We start from the raw sequence: 22,624 nt of genomic DNA, 5'->3' as shown, positions 1-22,624 counted from the left end.
CTCCTAGGAGGAACCAGATGCCGCACACCCTGAACAAAAGTGCCAACCAAGGAATTGGAAGCCACGGGACGTTGAAACAGAACGGCTAGCGCAGACACCTGACCCTTTATCATAGCCAGCGCCAAACGCTGATCAACTCCCGTTTGAAGGAAAGACAGCACACGGGAAACCGAGTACGTGCGGGGTGAAAACCCCCTGGACTCACACCAGGCAAAATAGGCCTTCCAAGTACGGTAATAAACCTTCCCCGAGGAAGACTTCCTCGCGTTGATTAAAGTATGAACGACCTCTGGAGAGAGACCCTTCTTCAGGACCTCGGTCTCAACAGCCAGGCCGTCAAAGCCAGCGACTGTAAAGCAGGATGGTATATCGGTCCTTGAGACAGTAGATCGTCTCGAAGAGGCAGACGCCACAGGGCGTCGACCGCCAGATTCACGAGGTCTGCGTACCAGGACCAGCGAGGCCAGTCCGGTGCCACAAGAATCACCGTGCTGCGTTCCGAGTGTAACCTGCGAAGGAACCTGGACAGCAACTGAATCGGTGGAAACGCATACATCAGTCTGTACTGATGCCACGGGGCCACTAACGCGTCCGACGCGTCTGCCCGAGGATCGCGCGTCCTTGCCACGAACCTTTTCACCTTGTTGAGACGAGACGCGAACAGGTCCACATCTGGAAGACCCCACTTCGCGCACAACATCTGGAAGACATCCGGGTGGAGAGACCATTCCCCCTGATCCAGGGTCTGGCGACTCAGATAGTCCGCCTGCCAGTTCTCCACCCCCGGAATGTGAACCGCCGTTATCGCCGGGACATGAGTCTCGGCCCAAGACAGAATGTCGGCCACTTCTCGAGCCGCTCGGGCACTCCTGGTGCCCCCTTGGTGGTTGATGTAGGCCACCGCCGAGGCATTGTCCGTCTGCACCCGAACCGGCCAGCCCTGCAGCGGGTCCGTCCAGCGATGAAGACAGAGACTTATCGCACGCAATTCCAGAATGTTGATCGGAAGGGAAGACTCCCCCTCCGACCAAGTTCCCTGGGCGGACAGAACGCCCAGAACACCACCCCAGCCCGACAGGCTGGCATCCGTGGTGATCACCGTCCACGAGACAGGACGAAACGACTTGCCCCCGGACACCAACGGGGACTGGAGCCACCACAGAATGTTTCTTCTGGTGCGATGACTCAATGAGATTTGAAGATCCAGAGATTGAGGTCGCCCGTCCCACCTGGACAGGATCTCCGCTTGGAGACCCCGCGTGTGAAACTGGGCGAAGGGAATCGCCTCGAAGGCCGAGACCATCAACCCCAGACATCTCATGCACGTCCGCAGAGACGAGTACGGAACGTCCCTGAGGGACCTGACTTCCTCCTGAAGAGTTCTGAGTTTGTCTTCCGGCAGGAAGACCTTCGCCTGCACAGAGTCCAGAATCATTCCCAGGTAGGGGAGACGAACCGACGGACTCAGTGTCGACTTTGGAAAATTTATCGTCCAACCAAACTCCTGCAGAGTTTGCATCGTGACAGACAGGTCCTTCTCCAGGCCCTGGTTGGTCGCAGACCGAACCAGAATGTCGTCCAGATACCCCAGGACAGAAAAGCCCTGGGCCCTCAATAATGCCAGAACCGGTGCAAGCACCTTGGTGAAGACCCGCGGAGCCGAGGCGAGACCAAAAGGCAACGCCACGAACTGGTAGTGATCCTCCGCAATGGCAAATCGAAGGAACCTCTGGTGACCCTCGAAAATGGGGATGTGAAGATACGCATCCTTCAAATCGATGGAGGCCATGAATTCCCCCGGAACCAGGGCAGCCACCACCGACCGCAGGGATTCCATGCGGAACTTGCGAACCCGCACAGAGCGGTTCAGAGCCTTCAAGTCCAGAATTGGACGAACCTTGCCCTCCTTTCTGGGCACGGTGAACAGATTGGAATAAAACCCCCGAAATCTGTCCCGATGAGGCACCGGAACCACCACTCCCTGAGCCCTCAGGTCCCGCACCGCCAGGTGCAGGTACCGCAAACGCTCTGGAGACAGTTGAAGATTTGAGGGAAAAAATCTGCTCTCCGGCCGAGAGAGAAACTCGATCTTGTAACCAGATCGAACGATTTCCTGAACCCATCTGTCCCGCACACGGGCCAACCAGGGCTGAAGAAAACCGAGCAAGCGTCCCCCCACCCCAAAACTGGGTGAGGGCGCCCCTTCAGGCCGAACTGTTATGGGCTGCAGATCCGGATTGACCGGACTTCTGTTTCCCAGACCAGGGCTTCTTCTGAGAGCCTTGACCTTTGAACGGCTTGCACTTTTAGTGCGGCCGAAAGGCACGAAAGGACCCCTGAGGGGGCCGAAAATTAGCATGCTTCTTCCCAGAAGCCCCCTTAGCCTTGGGGAAATGGGGCAAGAGAGTGCTCTTACCCCCGGTGATCCCCTTAATCAACACATCCAAGGACTCCCCAAAAAGGCGAGACCCATCATAAGGCAGATTGGCTAAGGTCTTACGTGAAGATTGGTCCACCGACCAACATTTCAACCAAACCAGGCGGCGAGACAACACCGCCACGCTGTGCACACGCGTAGCCAATGGAACCAGGTCCAGGTCCGCATCACACAGATACATGACACCCTGGTGGATTTGATCCACCATATCCAGGGTCGCCGGTGAGGCCGAGTCGGCCACTAGGACGCGCCTAAGCATCTGCGTCCAACTTGCGATCGCCTGGGCCGCCATGAGAGAAGCAAACGGAGCTTTAAGCATAGAACCCGTAACAGAATAAGTATGACGGGCAAGAGACTCCAATCTCCTATCCGTGGCATCACGGAACACAGGGGAATCCTCTGCAGGAATCGCAGTGGATTTGTTTAAAACCGCAATTGCGTGATCCACTGGGGGAGGCACACACCACCTTTCATCAGTGGAAGGCGAGAAAGGATAACGCAGCTTGAACCTACTTGGTACAGCAAAAGGTTTGCGCAGATTGCGCCATTGTTTCTTAACAGCGCGCTGAAAATCATCATTGCAGGGAAAAACCTGCGGCGTCCTGCGTTTTCTCTGCGTCCCATAGGCCGCCAAGGCAGCGGGGGGACACACTTCATCCTGCAAACGCAGCGTTTGTTTTATGGAAGCAATCAATTCATCCATGATTGCAAGCTCTTCAGGCGAGCCAGGGGGAGAATTATCAACCCCCTCAACTTCAGCCTCCACCTCGGACCCCACCAGATCTAGGGAGGAGCGGGACCCCGATAAGGAGGCCCCCGCCATAACAACCCCATCACCTTCACCCTCAGAATCAGAGGAAAGAGCAATTCTGGGTCTTTTAGTAGATTGAGCAGCCACCAGCATCTGCACCTGAGCAGCAAGGCCAGCCACAATAGTGGCTAAATCCCCCCCTGGGGGGGAAACAGCGGTCCCCTGGCTTTCCACCAAGGCGGTAGGAAATTTGCCCTCCTGAGAATCCATTGCCCCTGTAATGCCAGACAATAAAGGGTTAACTGCCCCTTTAAGCAAGCGCGGCAAGCGCAGCCCACCGCACCACACTCAAGCACAATGAGACCCCCACAGGGAATATGCAAACTGAATACAGGCAATGGATAGCAAGAACAGAAGGATAAAACCTGAGGAGACCCTCGCCGCTGCTGCTGCCTCGATCGGTGTTCCTGGAAAGAGGAAGTGATGCTGCCAGGGCGCTCTATGAAAGCCTATGGAGGCTACAAGAAAATGGCCGCCATGCATGTAAAACATGCGGCCGGAGCGAGTGTAGGCAAAATGGCGCCGTTTGGCGCCGAAACCGCCGCTCCACAGTGCAGTAATGCACACGTGACATCCCTGTATAGGAATACATGTCAGATCGCCGCAGTGATCGCTGTATATGCCCAAACATGCCAAAAAAACATGCCCCACAGCTTCTCACACTGACCAGGCTGACACACACAGTGTCACACAGCTCCCCCCCCCCCCCTTGCAGCCCACAGCATGCAGCCGAGAGATAGGGAGACAAGCAGTGTGAATAGAGGCAGGTTACACAGTCCCAGACTGACACCCCCCCAGACAGACAGGTCCCCACATAGATACACTTACCTCTCAATGGCGTGGGGGACCCGCACAGGCGAACAAGCCGCTGCACATGAGGCAGGGAGAGTCGCAATTCAAGACGCACAAAATGGGGGTTAAGAAACCGCACAGCGTCCAGTGAGGTAGCCACCTCACCAAGCACCCTGCACCGAACAGGGATGGGTCGTTCACTGTGCCAGGAGCGTTACCTGGCTGAACGCTCGATGGCAGGCTGGGAAGCCACTGACCCACGACCTGCGACCAGGGGGATCAGCCCGAGACCCAGCCCGCATGATCCTCTTCATCAGAAGAACTAACTAACGCTGACAAAAATAACAGCTAAGTAAAGGTAGAGAGAAAACTCAAACAAAATTTCAAAAAGAAGAAAGAGTCTGGGGCAGAAAGCCCCAGCACAGGAAAAGCCAGCCACTCCTGACAAGCTAGACATTAAAACTGAGATATGGTTGCAGGAAGTAGGAGGGTATTGACTGAGGGGACCACCCCTTGAGGGTGGGATATGTTAAAAGCTTTAATGTTAACATATTCTGTTGCCTAGCTACTCCTTCGGAGCAAAGTCTAATACCCCATATGTGACGAATATGAAGAGGCGGCGACTGTCGGAGGACGTAAGAGAAATACATTTGGCTACCCTTCCCGAGTATGGCGACATGTGTGACTTTTACAGCCTGCCACATACAGAGGCCCAATATGCAAGGCGCACAGTCAGGCATTCTAGGAGCATCAATTACACATATAATTTCCCAATGACCTATCACATTTTTGAAGGCCCTGGACCATCAGGATAATGGAATTACCCACAAAATGACCCCATTTTGGAAAGCAAACACCCCAACGTATAATCTATGAAGCATACTGAGTCTGTTGAACATGTCGTTCTATTCCACAAGTTTCTGAAAAATGTGAAAAGAAAATGAAAATGTATTTTTTTTTTTTTACACAAAGTTGTTAATTCATAAGATATTTCTAGCACATAGCATGTACATAGCAAAAATTACACCCCAAAATAAATTCTGCTACTCCTCCGGAGTATAGCGATACAAGCATGAATTACACATAATTGCCTAACACTTTTGCCTAACACTTTTGAAGGCCCTGGAGCACCAGGACAATGGAAACAACATTTTGCAAAGGAAGCACCCCAACGTATATATTCTGTGAGGCATGGGCTGCAGACAGGTGCTCTTTATTACTGGTGCTATCAGTGTGTTACTTTCTCCTGTAATCGGTAACTAGCTAGTACCGCAATTCTCACACAGGATCAGTGTGAGGAGGAGAACCCGGTAACAGCTACCGGGTTCGGTTTACATTATGTAACGGTTTACATTATGTGACCGGCTGTGATTGGACAAAGCCGGTCACGTAGTAAAGAGCCATTTTTATTGACTCTTTACACTAATCAGGGCTGGGCTGTGCCCCGAGAAACACGCCTCATCCCCGATAGCTATGCGCCCCCAGGGAGCGAGAGCGTGTTCCTGCCGGTGTCATTTCACAATGCGCCAGTAGGGAAGTGGTTAACTTCTAGAGTTATGTGTAAAGGAAAAATATATAAAAACACCACTATACAGTTTTTATAACCAAATGCGGTTTCAAATGCAAACTCCTCTAATGTACTTGTTAGGGTATTGTGAAAACCTGTTAATGTAAAATGTTATCTTTTTGGCGAAAGGAAAAAAAACAAAAAGGAAAAAAAACAAAAAGCACCTTAACATTTTATATAAACCTGTTTTACCAACCTGCGAGCAGCTGTAATCCAAAATTTTTATATGGGCACTCAAGGCTTGGTCCATTATATCAACGGGCACATCATCACTGTGAGCTAAATTCCAAAGAAGGTTTAAAACCTTATGAGCCATTACGCCATCTTTGTCATCTTCTGCTAGCCGTCGTATTAACTCCAGCAGCTTCTCACGTTGTTTTTTGCTTGCATTTGTCCAACTAGCCTATAAAGGACGAAAAAGCCTTTTATAGAAAAACTGATAAACGTTGGCATAGACTTTATGGAATATCTAGTAATTTACAGTGCAAGCATGTTCTGTTATTCAAAAAAAAGACCACTTTATTAAACAGATATTCATACTGTATACAGTAAGTTAAAAAAGTATTTATAGTATACCCCTTAGTCATGTTACAACCAAAAAATGTAAATGTATTTTATTGGGATTTTATGTAATAGACCAACACAAAGCAGCACATAATTGTGAAGTGGAAGGAAAATAAATGGTTTTAACATTTATTTTACAAATGAATTTATCTGAATAGTGTGGTATGCATTTTTATTCAGGCCCCCTTGAGTCAATACTTTGTAGAACCACCTTTCGCTGCAATAAACTCCATGATTCACTAAGGGGACCCCACAAAAAAGTGTAACGACTGCCACCTCACTGACAGCACCACCCAGTCGCCAAGCACAATGCACAGAGAGATCCTCAGCAGAGAGGGCGAGGACCCCACCAGACTCACCACTGGCCAACACAGGCACCTGCAACCACCAGGAGAATCTGCACTAAAAGTGCGGCAATCAGGAAGCTAAATGATCCAGGAGTCAATACTAGGGGATAAGGAGGGGCTCCCACCGCTGAAATTGTATGTGGAGGGGGCAGCAGGCAGAGGTACTCGGTAAAAAGAGAGGAGGGGGGTGCCTGCGGGAAGGAGGAGAGCACGGGGGTCCGACCGTCCCAGAGTAGGGGGCAGTATAAGCCAATGGTCTAGAATGACAGGCGCTGTGTCCGTCAAGGAACGAAAGAGAAAAGTCATTTTTCTTCAATGATGAGCGCTGATGGGGCAGCACTGATGGCCACTGATAAGGTGGCACTGATTAAGAGGCAAGGCTATGCTCCACTGATGATTAGGGCACTGATTATCAGCGTTAATATCTGCTGTCACAGGAAAGACTTATCCACAGTGACCGAGCTAAGGAAAAGAAATGTGGATTTGTTAACATATAATCAGCTGTGATTGGACACAGATCTCTACTATAGTGCCATTGTGATTGACCCTTTGCCTCGATCTATAATCACCCGATGTGTGCCCTGAAGGCGTGTAGGGCAGTGAAGTTCTGGGAGGGCATCTATTGATGTCCGTGCTGTAGCGGTCTTCAGCTTATACCCGGGTCGGAAATTGGTTAAGCCGAACTGTTGAAAGGTAAAGATCCAGGACTGGTGGCAGCGATTTGTCTCATACCCCCAGTGTAAAAGAGAAGCGCTGATAGAACTAAAATTTGCACGTCTACCCATAAGGTCCATTGTATATCACTGTGAGGTGGTGCACATTGAAGATTAATTCTTACAGCACTGGAACTATTGGGTTCACTTAGCAGTAGGATTCATAAATGAAATACAGGGACTATTTTATCAACAATTTCATCAAATTTTTGTTTTAGGTATCCAAGTAGTTTGGGCAGCGCATTAGTATCATTAATAATACTCCTAAATAGATATCAGGTGGCTTTAGGGCCTTGGAGACTGAAAGTTCAGAGAGTTTTCCAAAGAAAATAAACATGGGAAATCTGCCTTAGATAAGAATACATTCGATGGACTTAAAGAGAGCTGTGTCTATATTGCTGACGTCACCCTCTGCGTCCAGAAAGTGCGGGCGGCAAGCAGACCGGCCGGCAGCTTTAGCTTTTCATCCGAGGCGTAACACTGTTTATTCATGCGAGTGTATTTTGTTGGCTTTTTATTTAACAGTCTGTCTGGTTTTACGCTATGGCTTTTCTATTTTTCCTTTTAGGATTGCGGTTTACACTGGTTCATATGTGCATTGGCTTCTGCTGTGTGATTTCCTGAGGTCTTCAGGCTCCCTCCAGATACAACATTTATCAGATTGCCCTTTGAACTACAGGCGGATTCCTTACTGTTGTCTGGTAAGGAGCTTTTATATCGGTGGTGGCTTTTTATAGGGGTGAGTCTCGCCTCTCTGTACCCCTCACTGTGTGGAGACTACACATTCCTTTGCTGCACATCTTCTCCTTCATGCTGGATGTTATACAGCGTACACTTACTTCTATTTGGGTAAGAAGTATTTACACAGGTTGCGACATGCACAGCGGTGGTTTATTTCCCTTTTCACATTACTATCTGTGAAGGCGCAATACTTTGCATCCTTTGTGAGTGCACCCTTTACTCTCCCTTAATTTTTCACTCATTGTTTTTGGTTTTATGCTATGGCATTTATTTTTGTCATTCCATGTTAATTACCCTATATGGTGACTACACCTTCATTTGAGTCGTTTGACGTCACCATCACGCCAAATCTAGTGTTCCTTATCGGATTGAGTCTCGGTGCCTTATTTATCCACGGGTCCACCACACCTGGCGGAGTGTGATCAGCATTTATGCACATTATTCACCAGCAAGCAGAATATCTATCAGTTGTGGATTCGCCCATTTGCAACAATTTTGATTTATACATTCTTCACTTGCCCGAAATTCATGAACTTTCCACAATATTTATGACTTTTTTTCACATTAATTCCTATTTATGTATTTATCACTTAGCACAACTTGTCTATATTTATATGTTTTTTGGGGTTTTGTCACACTTGAAGTTGCTGCTTACTTTATTATTCATTTACTTTTGGTTACCATTAGCGCGGTTTATCAATTTATATACTTTGTGTCTACATTGGGCCCTGCTCTGCTGAAGGAGAACAGCTATCACCCCGATTGTTTTGCTAGTTTTCTTCTGTGCTGTCTGTAGAACAAGGTTTATTAGGCCAATTTTTCTCAGCTCCTCATCTTTGCCATTGCCAAGTGAGGGAACCCCCTGTACCCACAAAATTTATGTGGAATAAGAGGGTATTAAACTGGTTGCGAAAAGAGCCAGGCACTGACCGATTATATCACGTGGATTTCACTCTGGAACAACAGGCAGCTTGGAAAGCAGCAGTCATGCTTCTTGCATTTTTGGCAGAAATGTGTCAGCCAGAAGACAGTGCAACTGTCACCACCCAAGCAGCAAGGCTGTGTGAGAAAACAATAGCATTCCCAAGATTGAGTGTAACAGAGTAACTGATCTAGGAACTGCTAGTGAGCCCAAAGCAGTAGACATTTGGACCTAGATAGAAGTGTCAGTCGAAGAAATAAAGAAAAAAATAGAAATTGTTTAGACAACTCCTCCATAGGAGTAGAGATCATTCACATAAAAAAAAACCTGGAGTTCCACGGGGGAGGGGTGGGGGCCGACTATAAGAGGGTGCACCAGCAGCATTCCCAGCAGAGCTTTTGCCACAGCAAAATCACCTGAAGGTAAGTGCATATGACCCATGGTCTATAACTTCCTGTCCAGTAAGATAAAGATATAAAATATTTGACTTAACAGTTTCCATTTTAAGAAATTCAGTAAAGGATATGGGAATTTCAGTCATTATATTGAATTATAATGCAGCTAGTTTCAGGTGACTGGGCACTGGCAAAAGAGAAGGCTGGAGGGACTGCCCCGTTAACCAGTCCCATTTCCACCAGCCTCAGTTTTTTTTGTAAGCAATAAGGAATTGAAAATGTAAATAAAAGGAGAGAACTTTTATCAGTTATATACTTTTAGAGGCAGAATATAGGTTTAAGGGGGTTATCTTGTATATACCTAGGAAACTCTGTACCAACCCTATATGCTGTTACATACCATACACTGACCATAAAAGTTAAACATACATAAATAGCTAATATGGGTGACTACCTGTATATAAAAAAAAAAATGTAAGCTTAAAGGAAAAAAAAAAAAAAATACTGTAAAAAAGCCTTTACCTTAAAACAATCAAAAAGATGGTCAAGTTGTTCAGGAGAAAAATCCCACGCTAGCTTGGCAAGTAAATCATGGACATTTTTTACAATGGCTTCATGTTTTCCTGCCTGCACAATAAAAAAAATAAAAAAAAAAAGTAAATACATATGAACAGTTTCAACATTTGGCACTCAACTAAGCTTTGTAACTGTAAAAGTAGAAAAAGAAAATTACACTAAATATATATATATATACACACATACATACACACGCATAATATATATATATACACATACATACATAAACATATACATCCATACCCTTAAACCGTTTACACAATGTTTCAGAGAGCATTAGGGACTGCACATTAGGTACAAAGTTCAATTTTACTGCAGAAAAGGTAAAGAAAGCTTAACCACTTTAAGACCAGAAGGATTCTCCCCCTTCCTGACCAGGCCCTATTTTGCAATTCACCACTGCGTTACTTTAATGGACAATTGCGCCGTCGTGCGACGCTGTACCCAAATAAAATTGATGTTTTTTTTTTTACACAAATAGAGCCTTCTTTTGGCGGTATTTGATCACCTGTACAATTTTTTTTTTTTTTTGCGCTATAAACAAAAATAGAGCGACAATCCTGAAAAAAAAAAAAAAAAAAAAATTTATATATTTATTTATATATATATATAAATATATATATATATATATATATATATATATATATATATATATATATATATATATATATATATATTCACATTCTGCTATATGACATTCTCAATTTGTTTTCTGCTACATATTTTTGGTAAAAAACAAAAAAACGCAATAAGCGTATTTTGGTTTGCGCAAAAGTTGTTGCGTCTACTAACTACGGGAAAGATGTCAATTTTATTTATTTATTTTTTACTAGTAAGGACGGCAATCTGCAATTTTTTGCGGGAGTGACATTGCAGCCGACAGATTGGACCCCTGACTGACATTTTTGACACTTTTGGGGGGGGGGGGACCAGTTACATTACTACAGTAATCAGTGCTAAAAATATGCACTGTTACTGGAATAATGATATTGGCAGGAAGGGGTTAACATGGGTGATCAATGGGGTTAAATGTGAGCCTAGGGGAGTGATTCTAACTGTGGGGGGCGTGGCTTCTGAAATGACCATAGAGATATGTGATCCTAAATAGAACGATCACAGGGGCTCTACGATCATTGCAGGGAGTTGTTCTCTCTCAGCTGGGAACGATCGCGGGTGTCAGACGGCAATCGGAGCCACCTGCCCGCTGCATTGGCTTCCCCGCTGACGCATGTACGGTGATTTGCCTGGGAGCGGCTGCCTGTCGCAGTACATCTGCGGCGGGCGGTCGTCAACTGGAATTACCTTCCATAACTCCACTACCATCCTGTTCACAAGCAGGATCTACAAAACTGTTGTATACGTTTAGTTGACAAAGGCCAAAGGACCAATACCCTATGCCCATAAGGGAGAGTGCTCTAGTTTGGTGACTAAGGCATAGTGTGTAAGTTTGTGGGGCAGTTAGAGAGTCAGCTACATCTGAATATTTGGAAGTACCAAATTCTCTTCAGTGTGTGAACATGATGGCAGGAGTCAGTGGAAGGATAAGTGCATGCAACTTACTGTTCCTACCCTAAACAAACTTGTTTCTGTGTCCTGAACTGGCATATTTAGGTTACATTTTACCAATTGGAGGACAAATATCCTTGTTATGAAGATCAGGGATTCAAAGAGAAAATGAGTAAGGGAAAGTTCTCTCAAAAGTAACATTTCAAAAAAAGATATCCAGTGGGACTTAGGGTTTTGCATTTCCACCACTTCACATTTATCAACCATTATATGGGAAAAAAAGGAAAAATTCAGGAGAGGGGGACTCCCCCATAGTGGCATGGGTGGGTGAGAAGATTAGGGAACATAAGTGAAGAACTCGACATTGGGGTCCCAGAAATAAACGGCAAGGCTGTGTAATTCCCTATTCCCTCAGCAAGCTATGATGTGGGCAAGCATTCGAGCCAGGTTGTGCAGGTCCATAGAAACACACAGCACAGCTCGACCACTCGCCATTCTGCTTGGCTGCAATTTTTTACCTTAATTCAGAGAAAGCATTGGAATATTTTTTTTCTTTTATTAAAATAATAAACAGATTTATGCATACCTGCTCTGACCACTTTTTCGGTGTATGCTGGCATAGCAAGCCACTTGCTGAAGAGGCTGATGTGCAAGCTTGTTCCCAGGCTGGGCTGTGTGTCCTCAAACACACGCAGAGCAACTCAGCCCCACCCCCTGCTTTCTGCTCATTGGATTTGACAGCAGCAGAAGCCAATGGCTCCCACTTTCTCAGCCAAGCCTGTGAGACCAGGAAGAGAAGACCTGCAGCTGGGCACAGCACTGGATTGATACAGAAGGTAGGTGGTTTGGTAGAGGAAAGGACATAGTGGAAAATTTTTACCTTAATGCAGAGAAAACAGTATGGTAAAAATCTTTAGAACCACTTTAGGGGGAAAAAAAAAAAAACCACGGCTTTAGAACGATTTAACTTCATGGGTAGCCACACACTCATGCCAATTTAGTAGGGCTGGGGAATGTAATCGAAAGATCGATGCATCGCGATTCGACCCTTCGCGATTCTGCATCGATGCGGGCTGCAGGCATAATCGATTAGGAAATGACGTCATCAGCCGCGGCCACGCCCTATCGCGCAAGGGAGAAAAAAAAACACAATATCGGCAGCTGATTGGTGGGTAAGTGGCGGGAGCTTAATAAAAAGGCTCCGCCCCTCCCCTTCCGTCTCTTTGACCCGGGCCGAGGCGCAGCAAGACATCCCCCGCGTGTATCGGCGTCCCACCTGCGGCCTTGCAGCCAAGAAGCCAGCCAGCCAGCCAAGCCAGTCCAGTGAGTCCACACTCCACACACAGGAGCGAGGAGCCCCAAGTCCGTCCCCATCGCAGCCAGCCAGCGCCGCCAGCCTCACCTCACCGTAGCCGACAGGCCCTTGAGGCCTAGCCGCCACGCCACTGCCAGTGACGCCAGCCGCCCGCCACAGAGCCCAGAGAGCAGCACAGCACCTGTCCTCCTCTGCAATGCACAACAACCCACACAGTCACACAGCAGGTATGTCCGAACAAATAATTGTGTAATCATTCATGGGGGTCTCGTCTGTATCTCTGGGGGATGTCATTGTCTGTGATGGGGGGGGTCTGGGACAGGGGACGGTCGGTCGGGGCCCGGGGGTACTGTTCTGCTGTGGCAGTCTGGCAGCCAGGGGGCTCTCTGAGTGTCAGTGGGGGCCTGGGGGTCTCTGTCATTGTCAGCTATGGGGGTCTGGGCAAGGGGGGGACTCACTCAGTGTTTGTCAGTGGTGTGGGGGATTGGGGAAGGTGTGGGACATCCAGGTCTCTGTCAGCTGTGGGGGTCTGGGCAGGGGGGGGACTCACTCTCAGTGTTTGTCAGTGCTGTGGGGGATTGGGGAAGGTGTGGGACATCCACCCAGGTCTCTGTCAGTGTGTCAGGCTGCAGTGTCAGCTCAGCTGTGGGGGGAGGGGGGTCTCTGTCAGTGTCACAGGCAGCTGTGGGGTAAGGGGGGGGCCCCGGGGGTTTTGGCTCAGTGCATGCATAAGGGAGTCTGACAGACAGTCATATTTTATGAAAGATGTTGCTTGGTTGACTTGTTGCGGCTTAGTTTACAAGTTGTTTTTTTTTTTTTTTTTTTTTTTAAACACTGACAGAGTTTGGCAACTTACGTCATCCGTCTCCGTCACATACGTGGTAGTATGGTAATGGCAGAAGGAGAAAAAGATCGAGAGATAAAAAATGCACCTAGCGTTTTAAGAGCAAACATCTGGGCACATTTTGGATTTTACGAACACACAGGGAAGCGCGAGTTGGACAAGACACACGCCGTATGTAAAGCCTGTCACACAAAAATTTAATACCTAGGGAATACTACGAACTTGAGAAACCATGTTAGCCGTTTTCACTCTGAGTTAGTAACACCTGTCGCCACCAGCAGTGCCACCACTGCCAAAGAAAGACTGCTAGACCCAGATCAGCCAAGTATTGATGCCATACTGTCAACTTATCCGCCCAACTCAGAAAAAGGGAAGAAACTAACCAAAGCTGTGGCAGCTTTCATCGCCAAGGACCTACGGCCTTACTCAGTTGTGGACAACGCCGGGTTTCGCTACCTTGTGAAGACGCTAGAGCCACGTTATAAGATCCCATCACACAGGCACTTTACAGAAAACGTTATACCTGCACTCTACCACGACACCAAAGCTCAGGTACTTGCGTCAATGAACCAAGCCAGTCGAGTCGCAATAACGTGTGATTCATGGACTTCAGTCACAACGGAGTCCTATGTTACAATAACAGCACATTACGTTACTAAGGACTGGCAGGTCTTGTCACATGTGTTGCAAACAAGAGCCATTTATGAGTCTCACACAGGTGCTCATCTGGCAGAGCTACTGTCTCATGTTGTGGAAGAATGGCAGCTGTCTGATAAATCTGTAGTGCTTGTGACCGACAACGCGGCGAACATGATAGTTGCAGCTCAAGTTGGTAAATTTCCTCATGTTAAATGTTTTGCCCATACACTCAATCTTGCATGTCAGCGGGCACTGAAAGGGGCCACGCTCTCCAGGCTTCTCGCCAGAGTGCGACGAATAGCCACATTCTTCCATTGCAGCACTAGAGCAAGCCACTGTCTAAAAGAGAAACAGAAATGTCTGGGCCTGAAGAATCATAAGCTAATAACTGATGTGCCAACAAGATGGAGCAGCGCATATGACATGGTCGAGAGGTTCTTAGAACAACAACCTGCAGTTTGTGCCACCTTGCTGTCTCCAGAAGTCAGAAAAGGAGAGTCTGATCTCTGCACTCTCAATGAAACAGATGTGTCAAATGCAGAGGACGCTGTGAGTGCATTAAAGCCAATGAAGGATGCAACCTTGCTGATGTCAGAAGAGCGCAACCCAACAGTGTCTCTCATTGCCCCTCTAAATGCACAACTGCTCCAGAGCATGACAGACACCATGGGAGACACAGCCATGACCCATGAGATCAAGAATGCCATCAAAACAGATCTGAAGCGGTACAGCAGTGAGGCAGAGAAGAAGATCCTTCATACAGCCTCTGCTCTGGATCCTCGCTTTAAAGGACTGCCTTTTATTCTCACAGAGGAGGAGAGATCGGAGATATACAGAGGAGTGACTGAGGAGGCTGCATATTTGGAGGTAATTAGAATTTCATCATGTTTCCTGCCAGACAGCTAGAAGCTCAGCTACATTGTTGTGTAATATGCCCTGATTCACTGATGCGGTGTGGGAAGTGGAACTGTATGGTATGGATTACCGTGCAGTTTCCCACACCATCAATGAATCACACTCTTAGTCAGTTCAGCTCTTCTTATACTATTATCTTTTGTTCAAACACACAGATTACATCTAATAGAAGGACAAATGTGGATGAAGTGCCTAGGGAAAAAGCAACTGTGGAAGAAGAAACAACACCCATTGAGGACAGCCATTCTCCTCCCAAAAAAAAAAGGCCACGACATGGCTGCTCATGACTTTGCTGGGGCAGTCTTTTACTGATGGTGCAATAGAACCTAAGACCCCCTATGCCAAGGCAGAAGACGAAATGGAAAAATATTGTAAAGCCCCACCTCTGCCTCTCACTGAGGACCCTTTAAAATGGTGGCGTGAGCATGAGGTCATATTCCCCCTCCTCTCTCAGCTGTCAAAGCACTACTTGTGTATCCCAAGTACAAGTGTATCTGCAGAGTGGGTTTTCTCTACTGCAGGAGATGTTATAACAGCGAAAAGAAGCAGTCTTAAACCTGAGCATGTGGATCATCTAGTGTTCTTACAGAAAAACCTACATGTTCCCAAATGCTAAGCACTGAAATAATTACTAATTCATGTTTTTAATGAATTAGTAATTACTAATTCAGTCTGCCGCCAGTCAGTCACATCACCAGTCTTGTTTTATAGCTTTATAGCACTGATGGTTTGTTTTTGAAGATTGTCCTGTCCAATGTGTCCATTTCCAATCCATAATCCGTTCCGTTGCTTCACACTAAAAGTGTCTAGGCAAGTAGGCAGGGGTTCATTTAACCCTCAACCAAATAAATAATATTAAAGTGTATTTTCTTCTAGACAACTGACTGACACCAAGCCAGCCACGGTGCAGCATTATAGGAAGGAAAATCATTGAGAGAAATAACTTGTACATTTGAAGCTTAACCTCGAGTAAATCTTATCTTATTGGATCACAAACACCACTTGTGGATTCTTGTGTAATATACTATATTTGTGAGTTTGTGAATGTGACCCCCATAGGATTTCCTCAAGGTTAAGCTTCAGTTTACAATTTATTCTCTCAAGGATTTTCCTTCCTCTAATGGTGGCTTGTTGGCTAGCTTGGCTTCAGTTACAGATGTAATCGACATGGTAGAGTGCTGCTCAGTGCAGGTAAAGTTTTCTTTCTGTAACGTGACTGACTGACTGTCGTGACAACTCAAGAGCTTATAACGCAGCTCTAGCATTAACTCAACACACACACACACTGTGTGTGTGTTAAGTTGATGCTGAGGCTGAGGCTGCGTATAAGCTTTTGAGTTGTCACGAGTCACGACACACACACACGGTGTTTAGTTGACTGGCAATGGCAGGGGTAAACACAATCGCAGTGAACCTGGAACATTTTATATTTTTTACAGCTTTTCTGGCACTGGAGAGATGGAGAATGGCTTGTTTTCAAAAATGGTCCATTCACATAAGTGAATTGATAATTATTTAAGCTTAAGCTTATATTTGTATAACTCCCCTCTAGCAGCCATCAACTCACTTCACTTGAGTTGACTGGCAGTTGCAGGGGGAAACAAACATCACGGTGAACATGGAAGTTATGCAGCAGTGCATTATTGCCAGGTTCACCTTTGATATTTGCTACTAGTCAGGAAGTGCTCTGTTTTTTTAGAGGACAGGTTATGGCACACCTGGAATTTTTTGCAACGCATGTCTGTCTGCTGGTCTGTTGTACTCTGTAGCAATAGCAAGTGTAGGGGGTTCCCTCAACCAAACAAATACTAAAGGTAAAAGTGTATCTAGACAACTGAAGGCAAGCCAGGCAGCCAAGTTACAGGAAAGGACATCCTTGAAAGATTAAATCAATCATACATTGAAGCGTAAAACCTTGATTAAATCTTTACTGGATCACAAATACACACAAACCTGACCTAACCTATATGCCTTGAGTTGTACCAGTGTGGCAATGCCAAACCTTTCTTCAGTTCTCATGATTCTGATGCAGACAATCGTGTTGTGTGTTTTTTTGTGATCCCATGAAGATTTGCTCAAGGTTTAAGCTTCAGTTGATGATTTACTCTGTCAAGGGTTTTCCTTCCTCTAATGGTGGCTTTGGCTTGGCTTCAGTTGGGTTTAATCGTGGTAGAGACAGAGACTGTCTGCAGGACAGGTAACGTTTTCTGTTAAGTAAGTGACATAAAAGTGACATAAGTGAATTGATAAGCTTAAAGCTTATATTTGTAACTCCCCTCTAGCAGCCAATCCATCAACTCACGAGTTGACTGGCAGTTGCAGGGGGAAACAAACATCACGGTGAACATGGAAGTTATGCAGCAGTGCACTATTGCCAGGTTCACCCTTGATGTTTGCTACTAGTCAGGAAGTGCTCTGTTTTGTAGAGGACAGGTTATGGCACACCTGGAATTTTTTGCAATGCATATTCACATAAAAGGATTTATATATAATGCTTTGTGGGAAATTTATGATGACCATTTTCACAAGAATATTAGCTTGGCTGGCTGGCTTCTTTTATCTTGGCTTGCCTTTAAAGTACAACTATAGGCCAAACTTTATCCAAAATCCAAAAAGTTTTGCCTTTAGTTGTACTTTAAATGGTGGTAGGCCTGGCTTATATTAATATTTTCTTTTATGAAGCAGTAAACTGCACTACTACAGTTTTTTACCAATTTTACTGTTACTTCTAGTAAAATACTAGTGTTGTTGTCTGTCTCTGCTATGCTGTTTGCATTTTCAGACCTTTCTATATGTTTGCAGTGCAAGTGCACTAAAGTATGCAGGGCTTGCAGGCCATGACAGGGTCCAGGAAAGTGTCCTTTGAAGCAAATGAAAATAAAAAGGATTCTTTTATTTGTGACTGCTTGATTGTTTGTTTTTTTTTGATAAAGTTTTGAAAACCATTGGGCAGTGGGCTGGGCATGGGCATTGGGCAGTAATCGTGATGCATCGCGGAATCGAATCGTATCGCGACCCTAATAATCGTAATCGCATCGAATCGTGAGGTAAGTGAAGATGCACAGCCCTACAATTTAGGGCTTATTACAGACTATGTGATAGCCATTCTGGATGTATATCTTCTCAAGTGGCTTGCTATGGGGGCAAAGGGAGAGGAGCAGTAGCCAATATTGCTGGCGGGTGACCCCAGAAGAGGAGGTTCAGGGTTGCTGCAAGCAGGTAGGTTTAACATTTTTCATATTTTCTTTAAAAATTTCCTTTAGGTGTATTTCCACTTTTGCAGCCAAAGTGGGATAACCCCTACTTGTTACAAGTTCCCATTCACACAGCAGAAAAATATTTTAAAAAAGGGCAGCTTACCTTTTCTAGATGCTCTATTCTGGACTCTGCAGGAAGGAAAAAGCCTACTAGCTTATCTTTGTTTAGGGGGGCTGGGATGATGTTTGCCATAATTAACCCTGTCTGTACTGTGCATGCATATCTATTATCAATTGTAGCTAGATTTGAATATTTTCTGTTCTAACAAAGGGTTAAAGATGTAGAGACTGGGCTTTTGCATTGTAGGTTATTGAAAACAGACTTGGAACAGGCTCACTAACTGTTCAAAAGTCTTGCAGTCAGCCATGACACGGCCTCCCGAGAAACATCTAAAAAGGCAAGAAATATTTTAAACAATGTTTTTTGGCATGTTGTGTAAATGGGAACACAAAACATAGTAGAGTTTTCTCAAATTTGACAGCAAGTGTTAAAATAGGCCTTAAGACATTATGTAAGCTCTGTGCAACTTCCTACATTTGGTAATCAACTTTTAATATAGTACTTGAAATTGTTATGGTTATAACTGGGCAAAAAATAAAAAAGAAAATCACCTTGAAAACTACAGATTTAGGTCATCTACTAAAATTCCTCATTTACAAAGTGCCCTGTAAGAGTATGCAGATCACCATTGGGGAGTGCCAATAGAAAATCTTATGAGATCTCAAACAACATAAATAAAGTCATCTTTGCATTAAATATTCAAAGCTGAAGAAAATTGGTGCATTACCTGTGCCGCCCAAATGTTGTCCAGATCTTGCAGAGTAAGTGCTTTTTCCTTGATGACAAACCTAAGAATTTTTTCTAATTTCTCCACATATTGAGGTTGATGGAGACTATCCCGTAAAACAATTGAAAGAATGTTGTTCTGTTGGATCCATTCCTAAAGCATATATTTAAAAGCATTAAGAAGCCAAGTAGGCACATATATTGTGTAAGCATACATTAAGGGGGAAAAAAAAAAAAAAAAGAATTTAAGGATTTAGGCCTAATCGCACAAAACACTAAAGAATTAAGAGTTAACCTTAAGAAATATGCAATGTGTTTCAGCTCCTGCCCATCATTACAGACTACAGTGAAAAATAAATTCACGTTTTTTTTTACCTGCAAAAAGATATGCATTTTTTTTTTTTTTTTTGTAAAAAGGTCAACTTATCCTTTTGGCTGGGGTAACACTAGTGCGAATTCGATGTGGGTTTACCCACATCCAATTTGCATGGCAGGAGAGCGTGCCCAGCTCTCACATCTCCGGGACGGCTGCAGAGCTGATTGCACAGGGGTCCTATGCGTCTTTGGCTCCGTTCCAGGTCCGAATTCAGGCAAAAATTCAGGTCTGATTCATCCCTGAAACAGAGAACAGGGATGCACAGGAACTGACCTCTGCTGTGAACTGCATTCATTTCAAGTGTGAATCCAGCCTTAACTGCTTTACAACCGCCCGCCGCAGTTATACTGCAGCAGACAGCCAGTCCTGGGCAAACAGACGTAGCTATAAGTCCGTTGCGTGCAGGAGGCTAGGGGGCGAGCGGCACGCTTCCACCCCTGCTAGGCAGCAGGGAAGCCGATGCAGCGAGCAACTGACACCCGCAATCGTTCCCCGCTGAGAGAGCAGAACGGTCAGCTGTTGTAAACACAGCTGACTGTTCTTCTCCCTGGAATGATCATAGAGCCCCTGTAATCCTATATAGGAACACAGGTCTCTATGGTCATTTCACAAGCCACACACCCCCACAGTTAGAATCACTCCCTTAGCCTCACAGTTAACCCCTTGATCACCCACACTGTTAACCTCTTCCTTGCCAGTGTCATTATTACAGTAACAGTGCCTATTTTTAGCATTGATTACTATAGTAATGTCATTGGTCCCCCCCAAAAAAGTGTCAAAAATGTCAGTCAGGGGTCCGATCTGTCCGCCGCAATGTTGCAGTCCCGCAAAAAAAATTTAAAAAAAACGAACAAATCAGTCCCGTAGTTAGTAGACGCAATAACTTTTGCCCAAACCAATCGAAATACGCTTTTGACGATTTTTTACCAAAAATATGTAGCAGAAAACAAATAAGCCTAAAATGTTTATTAAAAAAAAAAAAAAAAAAAAAAAAAAAAAAAAAAAAAAAAAAAAAAAAAATCGCACAGGTGATCAAATACCACCAAAAAGAAGCTCTATTTGTGGGGGAAAAAAAAAGGAAATCCATTTTATTTAGGTACAGCGTCACACAACCGCGCAATTGTCCGTTAAAGTAACGCAGTGCAAAATCTCAAAATATGGCCTGGTCATTAAGGGGGCAAATCCTTCCGGTCCAGAAGTGGTTAAGGATTGGCATAATAATTATTGGGGTAAGGAGTAGCAACAAAATCATGAGGCACTGCACCAATTCACACATAGAAAGATGAAACTGAAAACATACATTTCTCAAAGTGCAAATATTACAACTCCCCCGCCCACAAGAGGGGCTCTTGAATCATAAGGAGACCGAAAAGAAAAAAAAGCTATGGGTGGAGGAGTCACCGGTAAACTTAACAAAAAATCTAAAACATGGCTAGGACTCCCCTCCTATCTTGTATTGAAAACATTAGTGAAAAAAAAAAAAAAAAAAAGAGCACAACAAAATAAATCAGTACCAACATAAAAAAACAACTATTTTATAAACATTAAACTCAAAAAATATAAATAACTGCTTAAAAAAAAAAAAAAAAAAAAAACACGTGGCCAGTAAAGAATTAAAGTAACATTAAACCACCTACACGCGGTATTCTAAAGTGTCGATAGTGGAAATAAATACATCAGCACACATCTTTGATTACCACTTGCTGTAGTGACCTGACTGGCCCCAATTGAGAAATTCTAACGTACAGAGAATGCTACGGATTGCTAATATTCAATCATTAGCCATAGCTAAATAATTTGCCTTCATACATGGATACTTTGCATCTTTATACGGATGATTTTTTAATTTATACCTATGAGATATGCCCTTATATGTCTGACACTACTACTGTGTTAGATTGGTGGGGACTTCCAGCAGGTCTTACATCACAGACAATATGGAAGTGTGGACTCTTGTGGTTGCAAAGCCAGTCCAGTTTTGTTGCTGTGTTCTAGCCAGCACACTGGAAATAGTATGCATGCCTAAAGACATATAGGACCTTATCCCCATTGTGAAATTATTTTGGATGGGCATATTGGAAGTTACTCAGTTACATTGTTCTTTCCATCCATCCATAATACATGGTGTTGAGTGCATAGGACGCAACACACACATTGTAAAGGAATTTAACTAGGATACAGATTCCTCACCTGGGGATCTAGATGCATCCCAGTGTATACAAGCCATGGTTTTGATGCCTATTTTTGGGTTTCAGTTCATTAAGTGAAACATGATTTAATGTTCACATTCTAAAGACATGACCATGAGCTGCAAGTGATTTATTTGAGATATACATCTTGACTGGTTTTGTTTTGGAATTTTTTTTTTAAGACTAGTGTGGACATTTTTTAGGATGTGTTTAATTTAGATTGTCATTATGGCTCTTGTTGTCGGTTTGCTTGCAATCCACTCATTAGAGCATGTACGGGTGAACCGGCATTGAGGAAAGACTACTGGCAATGAAAATCTTCCCCTAAATGTGTAGACGCGTTCGCTCTACATAGACATTTCTGCTGGCAAACCCTCCATGCGCAGGTCTAGTTGCCAGTATAGATCTATGTGTATTGCAATATCAATATCATTTTGATATCTATCTGCCTTTAGGAAGGGATACATGCTCATGTCTTTCTACAATGTCTGATAACCATAGCGGAAACAGCATTGGTCTTTCCCTGCTGATAGCCTCACATCTATGGGAACAGTAGTATGATCCTATTAGGCGTGGTTTTCTGAAGCTTTGCTAAATGGGATTCACGCCAGTAGTAATGGTGGAAATACATGCACAGGTTTGATCACCGCAATGTTCACGGTTCAACACGCTGGTTTCATTGTGTAGTGTTCGGCAGGAAGCCGTGCCATGTTCTGCTCAATCAAGATCGTGTACTCTCCCTTTGTATTGTACATTTGTATACAAGTGTCATTTGCTGATTTTATGTGAGTAACTTGTGTCATGTGACTGTACATTTGGAACTGGTTGGCTGATGTTGTATAGTCCTCACTTCCTGTTGATCGTCCCTTTATCTCAAAACAGAGCTCCAGACCATTAAATAGGACATTCTTGTGAGTATCCAAGGTGATAG

At 44.8% G+C, this 22,624-nt stretch overlaps 1 protein-coding gene across 4 annotated transcripts in view; it reads right to left on the bottom strand.

Annotated features, from left to right (window-relative positions):
- USP9X (ubiquitin specific peptidase 9 X-linked) overlaps window positions 1-22,624 on the bottom strand; it is a 593,271-nt gene that overhangs the window by 374,410 nt on the left and 196,237 nt on the right. For all 4 annotated transcript variants that reach the window (XM_082246987.1, XM_082246989.1, XM_082246990.1 and 1 more), the window contains exons 10-12: window positions 19,130-19,282; window positions 9,812-9,916; window positions 5,804-6,010 (exon numbers count right to left, since the gene is read on the bottom strand). In XM_082246987.1, coding sequence (XP_082103113.1) covers window positions 5,804-6,010; window positions 9,812-9,916; window positions 19,130-19,282 — 465 coding nt within the window. The remainder of the gene's footprint in view (window positions 1-5,803; window positions 6,011-9,811; window positions 9,917-19,129; window positions 19,283-22,624) is intronic.

The sequence above is a fragment of the Pelophylax lessonae genome, assembly GCF_965119305.1.
Source record: "Pelophylax lessonae genome assembly, chromosome: 2".
In the NCBI taxonomy this organism is placed as follows: Eukaryota; Metazoa; Chordata; class Amphibia; order Anura; family Ranidae; genus Pelophylax; species Pelophylax lessonae.
Note: the sequence above shows the minus strand (reverse complement) of the source record. Positions and strands in the feature narration are given on the sequence as shown.